Source organism: Tinamus guttatus, unplaced genomic scaffold (genome assembly GCF_059628265.1).
Source record: "Tinamus guttatus ecotype Peru unplaced genomic scaffold, ASM5962826v1 Tinamus_guttatus_pri_ptg000652l, whole genome shotgun sequence".
Classification (NCBI taxonomy): Eukaryota; Metazoa; Chordata; class Aves; order Tinamiformes; family Tinamidae; genus Tinamus; species Tinamus guttatus.
The window spans coordinates 1758687-1765993 of record NW_028289186.1 but is presented as its reverse complement, the minus strand read 5'-3'; the positions used below and the strand labels follow the sequence as shown (position 1 = coordinate 1765993).

At 61.0% G+C, this 7307-nt stretch overlaps 1 protein-coding gene across 1 annotated transcript; it reads right to left on the bottom strand.

Moving 5' to 3' along the window:
• Positions 1-624: 624 nt before the first annotated feature.
• Positions 625-4840, bottom strand: PERM1 (PPARGC1 and ESRR induced regulator, muscle 1). The gene is made up of 4 exons (XM_088536097.1): positions 4694-4840; positions 3490-4645; positions 2706-2822; positions 625-704 (listed from the first exon to the last, which is right to left on the bottom strand). The coding sequence occupies exons 1-4, from the start codon at positions 4838-4840 to the stop codon at positions 625-627; spliced, it is 1500 nt and encodes a 499-aa protein (XP_088392223.1).
• Positions 4841-7307: the final 2467 nt, after the last annotated feature.

The window sequence follows — 7307 nt, the reverse complement described above, 5'->3', positions numbered from 1 at the left end:
TGATGGGTGCTCCTGGGAAGAGGCACCGCGTCACCGCTCTGCGCCAGCCACAAGCAGCAGAAACCCCATCCCGGCCTCCGGAGCTGCTGGGACTTCTTGGAATGAAATCCAAGCAAGCCCATGGTCACGGGAAGCCCGGACACTGTTGTCCTCCTGTTCCCTTTGGATGCTTCCCCTTTCTCAGCCCCGACAAGCACAGTCGAGCTCCATCTTTCCCAGATCTTCTCTATCCTCACAGATACCCCAACACACTCGCAGGAAACTAAACACTCTCCCTGGTTCCTCTTGCTCTCCCCTCTTCTACTACCTAAATCCTCCTTTGCCACTAGGTGACTTGCAGCAGGGAGGATGGACAAGCAGCTAGGAGATAGCACAAGGGTTTGAGAAGTCCACAGAGAAAGAACAGAGCCAGGACGGGGCTCCTGCTCTGTCCACGGATAAACCCCCTACCAAGTGGTAAATTAATGTCCCTGGAAGGATCCTGCTTCCTGTAACATTCAGTCCCTCTTGGAAAGGGCTCCGGAGAAGACTTGAGGTTGGGATCCAGTCTTCTAGCACTGTCCAAGAGCAAGGCCTGGAGCCTCTCCACCTTCCTCCCCGTCCTGGGGATCGTGTCACTCGCGCCTAGGTCTGGGGGTGTCCTTCTCTGAGCTGCCTCCTGAAGTAGCGGATGGCAGAGAGCGTGCCAAAAGATGCCAGGAACACTGGAAAAGAGGCCCACATTTCCAGAGTGAGCTCGGCTGCCTCTGATACAGGCTGCACGTGGCATGTCTGGTGACACTCACAGGTGGCATCATGAGGAATGAGCCCGCTTGGAGGAGAAAAAGCATCTGCAGGGGGACAGCAGCCCTGGGGTGTTAAAGGCAGAGACATTCCTTACCCTGGAATGTGCCGGGGTTCCCATCCCACTTGGACACTGTTATATTGTGGGAGAGATGGGCTGCAGTGTCACCAAAGGGAGGGACATTATAAGAGGGGGGTGCATTTTCCATAGGAAACAGCTACACCTGCCTGGCAGGGCACAGGTTAGTGTGGAGATGTGTATAGGAAACACCAGGAAACCCCACCAGAGCTTTCCTTCAGGAGATTCCCCTCATTTTCTGCTCTGTTTGGACCAGGAAGATGCCAAGATGGGTATCAGAACAGAACCATAAAGGCAGAAATCCCAGAAAATCACTCATGAAGAAAACACACGGGAGCAAACACTTCTCTGAAGCTTCAGTTAAAGCCTTTAGCTTGGTTTATGAGAGGCCAGATTGCCCTGATCCCTGCCTGACCAAAATCGTGAATTTACTTGGCCAACTCAAGTTAAATCATGATCTTGATTTATGGGTTAAAGCCTGGGACAAAAAAAAAAAAGAAATTCAATTTTTTAGAACATAAAATGTCAACTGCTAGTTCAGGACAAGACTTGCATGAAATCATCTCCTGCCTCCTCCCCTCCCCATGGTGCTTATAGCCCTCTGGCTTATGCAATCAGGAGGGCACATGGCCCATATCCCGCTTTTCCCCCCATCCCTGCGGCGCTATCCAGGATCTGATACTAAGAAGGCAAGGAAGACCAGGCCAAAAGCTTCTTGTGATCATTGCACTGCCCAGCTTTAGCTAATGAGCTATTCTCAGCCGCCCGTGTTGTCAGCTTTGGTGTGTGACCTTAGCAGGGAACATTCCTCCCTCGGAAGACGTGCGGAAAACGCCGGCCCGGAGCGCCCGTCTCCGCGGTGCTGCTGCACGGGGCCCTCCTACAGAGCAAAGTGCTGCTGCAGGGCTTTGCTGCCGTGTTTAAGCAATGACCCCACGTCATTTTGAGCCAAAGTTCACCTCGTTTGCGCTGCCTGGGCTTTATCTCTCCCCACCAGGTTATGCTAATGCTTGTGGTTGAGAGGAAAGGACCTGATGGGGCTCAGTTTACTTGAAGGACTCAGGGCAGCAGGATAATACTTCAGCTAAGCTGTATTTAGGGAAAAAAAAAGAAAGGATTATACCTTTATAGCACATTATAAAAGTACACGTTTGTTCCAGCTGGGATGAAGCAACTTGAGGTCCTGGTTCAGCTACTGGCTAGCAGGGATGTTAAAGAAATATCTCTTGATCTGACACACTGGTGACTATCAGACGCTTGATAGAGCTGGGCCAGAGCGAGGAATAGAGGAATTATATATGGGGAATATAGGAATGGGCCTATACTGACCCTAACCTATAGAATAGAATCATAGAATCACAGAATGGTTAAGGTTGGAAGGGACCTCTCGAGGTCATCTAGTCCAACCCCTGCACACGCAGGGTCACCCAGAGCACGTGGCACAGGACTGCGTCCAAGCGGGTTTGAAGATCTCCAGAGAAGGAGACTCCACAACCTCTCTGGGCAGCCTGTTCCAGTGCTCTGGCACCCTCACTGTTAAGAAATTTTTCCTTAAGTCCATGTGGAACTTTTGGTGCTTCAGTTTGTGACCATTTCCTCTAGTTCTGAAGCTCAAGTTAGCTCAGGTTAGGGTCAGCAGATGGTCATAGCTCAGGTTAGGGTCAGCAGATGCTTTGTGAGGAAAGGGACAATATGAGTAGCAAGGAGGACTGGCATTTCCATAGGAGAGAAGCATTAGAAAGGACCAGGACACTTTAGAAAAGCAGGAAAATGCCATCGTAGGAGTGGCAGTGTCCCAGCGTCCCTGCCAGCTCTTCCATAGGGCCTCCCCAGCCATTCCTACCGGTTTTCCACGCGTCCGGAGCGCGCAGGTCGGAGGTCTTCACGGCCCAGGAGGCGAAGGCGCAGAAGACCAGACACATGTCCTTGTGCGTGAGGGCCAGCGGGGCCGCGGGCCGCCCTGCGGGAAGAGCCGCGCCGGGATGAGCGATCGCGGCGCCTTCCCGGCAACCGCGTTGGGTTTTCTCATTCAGCTCAATTTCAAACTTCATTAAAGAACTTGAAATTAATATTTGTTAGTGCTACGGGCAGGCCAGGGAGGGACTGCTAGGACCACGAGACACCACTGCTTTTCTTTCCAGAGCCCGACTTTTTAGCCCTCCAACCCAGCCCAACATGAAGACATGCTAAGTTACTCTCGTTCCTGAGCTTATTGCATCGCGCTTTTAATTAAAGCTGCTTATTAATTAGTTACGACGGTTGCAAGAGGGTTTTTCTGTGTGCAAACAGAACGGAAGCCCAGTTCTGAGTCACCTCTGGGGTGACTCATTCGTCGCTTGCTTTAATATTAACTACGGGGCGCCGTGGCTGTAAGCACAAGTGTCGGGATGAGCGTGCTGGCCGGGTCAGACGTGCTTTCCCTTTATTCCCATTGCTCCCATTCCTTTATAGCCCCGGGAAGCGAAAGCGAAGCGAGTTAGGCCCAGCGGCAGCGTCATGGAAGCGGCCGCCGCGGCGCCTCATCCCGGCCCCGCTTCCAGAGATCCCTGAATCCCAGGGCTGCTCCCGGGAAGCTTCCCAAGGCAGAGGGAGGCGGCGGGAAGCAGGGCACAGCAATGAGCACTTACCCGGCAAGGTGAGGGCCGTGTCCGGGGCTCCCGGCCCAGCGCGGCCTCTTCCCAGCGGGACGAGCGGGAGCTTCCCGCCGGATCCGCTCCCGGCCGGAGCGCGGCGAGCTGCGGCCTGGCCGCTGAGGAGACGCATTGGCCTCCGCAGGAGCCACTTCAGAGCACCCACGGCTCTCCTCACATCCGAGGCCGGAGCGGCCAGGAAAAGCCCTCTCCCGCCATCCCCATTCCCAGCTCCATCGGCAAAGAAGTGTTCGTAGACCTCAGGGATGGAGATAACCAGGGACTCTTTGACTGGAGCCGATCTAGGGTCCTCCCTTAGCAGCCCGTCCAAGCTGCTGAGCTTCTCCTGCTTCCTGTCTTTGCCCTTGACTTTTTTCCTGTTTCCTTCGGGCTCGTTGAAAAAATACTCGTAGAGTTCAGGCAGGGACACGTCCCTCTCCAAGGGCATTTCCTCCTCCTCCGCGGGGCTCCCCGTGGCCTCTTCTTCCCCTTGGGAGTTGCAGAACAGGCACTCGTACATCTCGGGCCATGTCACCTCGGGGGCGCCCGGCGGGGACGCGGGGGCCTCGTTGGCCGGTTGCCCCCCGGCAGCGCCGTCGCTGCTGACCGCGGCCCTGCTCCCGGGATCAGGGAGCTTCCCGGGCTCATCCCGGCACGCGTCCGCCGGCGGAGCGGCCTTGGGAAGAGCCGCTGGCACCGCGTGGCGTCCGCCCGAGTCCCCGGGGCGCTCGGCGGCCTCGTCCTGCGCCTCCCTGGGCTCCGGGGCGGCCTCGTCCGCACCACACGCCGTCCCCTTTGCTGCCTCCTCCGCCGTGGCCGCCCTCTCCTTCCCGCTGCTCCTCACAAGCAGCGAGGCCGGGGGCGCCATGGCGAGGGCCGGGCCACCCGCGGGCTCCCTCTCGCCCGCCCCGCGTTGCCTGCGGCTCTTCCTGGCCTGCGCCGGCGTCTTGGGCCTCACGGCCTCCATCGCGGTTCCCTTCCCGCCCGGATCCCCCGGGGCGGCCGTCACGGGCTCCTCGCGGGCAGCGCCGCTCGTCCTCCTCCTTGTGGCACCCTGAGGGCTGCCAGGCTCCCGGGCCGGCTCCATGGCCCGGCCGGCGCTCGCTGCTCCCTCCTCGCAGCCCCGCGCGCCGGGCACGGGCGCCGCGTCGTCCTCGCCGCGCGGGGAGGCGTCCGCGGCCGCCCCACGTGGCCGCCCCGCCGCCGCGCCGTCCCCTTGCTCAATGTCACCCGCACACGGCTCCTCCTCGGCCAGCGCGGCCGGCGCCAGGCCGCACTCCGCGGCGGCCACCAGGAACTCGGCCCAGTCCCTGTCGCTCAGCTCGATGCTGTACTCGAAGTTCTCCATGGCTGCAAAGGGGAAGGGGCTGGTGAGATGGGAGAGCGGGAGCCCCCCGGCCCCTCGCTGTCTGCCCTGGCATCCTCCGGCCGCGCTGCTGGATGCCAGCACGTTCCTGAGCGGACACACGGGTGCTCCGAGCCCGACATGTCCCTCTGCTTCCCCGTGCAGCCGCGCTTGGGGGTCTGCCCATGCTGCCACAACGGGGCACTTCTTTGGGCAGAGCTGCCCAAGAAGCCACGTCCTGCATGGGGTAGCGGGGACCGTCCCCTGGGCGCCCATCCTGTTTAAACGGAGCATTTCCACACTCCTCCATTGCCAGAGTTTCATGCAAGGAGGCAGCACCAAGCACAGCCCAACCCGGGAGATTCCAGCGAGTCACAGCAGCCTCTTGTGGCTTTGGGGAGGGAGACGCCACAGAGCAGCGAGGGGGGACCCAGGGCAGAAGCGGAGAGGCCGCAGAGCCGCATCCTACCTGTGCCAGGCTCTTAAGGCGGTGCCGGTGCCATCCCGAGCGGCGCACAGCAAAGTCCTCCCTGCTCCGCATGATGCCGTTCCCTGCCCGGGGACAGAGCGCCCGGCTGCAGCCGAGCTCCATTCACAGGCTAAAATTAGATCCCCCCCCCAGCCCGCCCCACGGTGTCACTTGAGACCAGAGCGTGACAGGTTCAGCGAGGGCTGGCCCTTATATAGAAACCGGTGGGAAGAGGCGAAGGTGCCGGCGAATGCATTTCCCTCCAAAGTCCCTGGGACCCCTTGGGCCACTTCCTTCTGCCCCTTGTCCCCAGGGGGGAAGGCAGGAAAGGGGGCCAGGCCTGCAGCTCCAGGATGGTGACAGCCGTCCCCTGCCTGCACGGCGGTGACAGACACAACGAGGTGGGCACGCCGAGAGAAGAGCTGTCTGCACGACACGCTCACAACGCCGTGCCTCGGAGGCAGCAGATGTCTGTCGAGAGAGTCTTCTTGCAGCCTTGCATCGAAATATCACAGCGAGTGTCACGGTTTTCTGACACGGCGGCCGCCCGCGCTGTCCCCAGGAGCACCGGGCGGGAGTGCCGGAGGCGGCTGGGCAGGAGCCACCGGGACAAGTGACTTGCCGGGGCGGGGGCAGCAAGCAGGGCCAGAAATAGCCCTGGGCTCCGTGAGCCTCATGGTGGCCGTCCCCATCCTCAGTGCCACAAATTGCTGAAATAGCCGGCCCTGAGGCCAGGCCTCCTGCTGGCCCTGCATTCCGGGGCGGCCGCGCGTGTCCCCAGGGCACGGGATGGCTGGATCCGGCGCTGGGAATGGCCGGCATCGCTCAGCCCAACGCTCCCGCGGGGAGCAAAGGGTCTGTCCGTGCAAAGCCGGGATGGCACCGAGGGGTGCCCATCCCCTTCCTGGCATTCCCTGCGCGCCGGCCGTGCCGCGGGCGGGAAGCTCCCCGTCGTGGCTGCCGCACGCACTGCAGCGCCGCCTCCCCGCTGCATCCCGCCGCGAGGCAGGGAGCTTTCCCAGCGGGAAAAGCCGCGGCGGAAGGAGGCCGGCTGCCTTCCCACCCTATCTCACCCCTCATCTGGCTGCACCCACGCGGGGGAAACCAGCTGCCTTCCTTCCCTCGCCTGCCGCCGGCTTCCTTCCCTCGGAGCCGGAGGAAGCGCCTCGCCGACCGCAGCGGGGACATGAAAGCGGCGGCACGGGAAGCCCGCGGCACGGGAAGCCCGCCGGGGTTGTCGGCGCGCGCCGCGAAGCCGCAGGAACTGCGACACGGCTGCGCCGGGGCTTGTGTAGCTGCCTCCAGCCCACGCAGCGTCCCGGGGGGGATTTGGGCATCTGGCGGCACCGCTGCAGCTTCCAGAAAAGCCTGGAGCCCCGGGATGAGGAGGGCTGCAGGAGGGGCGTTGCATGGGTGCAAAGGACACGCATGGGGTGCAAAGGACACGCACGGGGTGCAAAGGACACGCACGGGGTGCACCCGTGTCCCACAACCTCCCACATGCGCAGCGGGACCCAGGGTCGTCTCCAGAGGCTCCGGTGCTGGGATGCAGCCAGGAGGCTCCAGCGCCCCGGGCCACGTGCCCGGCGGGCACCGGCGTCGCCACCGCCTGCCCGTCCTGCCGGGAGCACCGCTTTGGGCTTAAGGGCATCCTATAAATAACGAATGGCAACGTGTAATTAGAGATGGGCCCGAAATAAAGCGGTAGATGAGGCCCCCTCGGGCTGACGACACGGCACGCGGTGCGGGCGAAAGAGCCAGAAACACGGGCACAAGGCAGGGAGCAGGGAGAGAACCTGGCAGAGCCGGGGCGAACGCTTCCTTTGAAAGAGAAACCTCTCCCGTGGCCTCCGGCTCCGCGTTCGTTATTCCCCGGACAAGGCCTTCCAGCAGGGTGGGGATGAGGAGAGGCTATCAGGGCTGCAGAGCGGGAGATAAGCAACTTCCTACCCAGGAAACTGCACGTGGGAAAATCTAATCTTCACCGAGCACGTAAAATCC

Excerpts from the sequence above, each read along its gene's own strand:
- PERM1 (XM_088536097.1), bottom strand. The coding sequence starts at position 4,840 with ATGGAGAACTTCGAGTACAGCATCGAGCTGAGCGACAGGGACTGGGCC. Across the intron at positions 2,823-3,489 it reads CACGGCCCTCACCTTGCCGG|GGCGGCCCGCGGCCCCGCTG; the intron begins GTAAGTGCTCAT and ends CTCTTCCCGCAG. Across the intron at positions 705-2,705 it reads TCCGGACGCGTGGAAAACCG|TGTTCCTGGCATCTTTTGGC; the intron begins GTAGGAATGGCT and ends CCTCTTTTCCAG.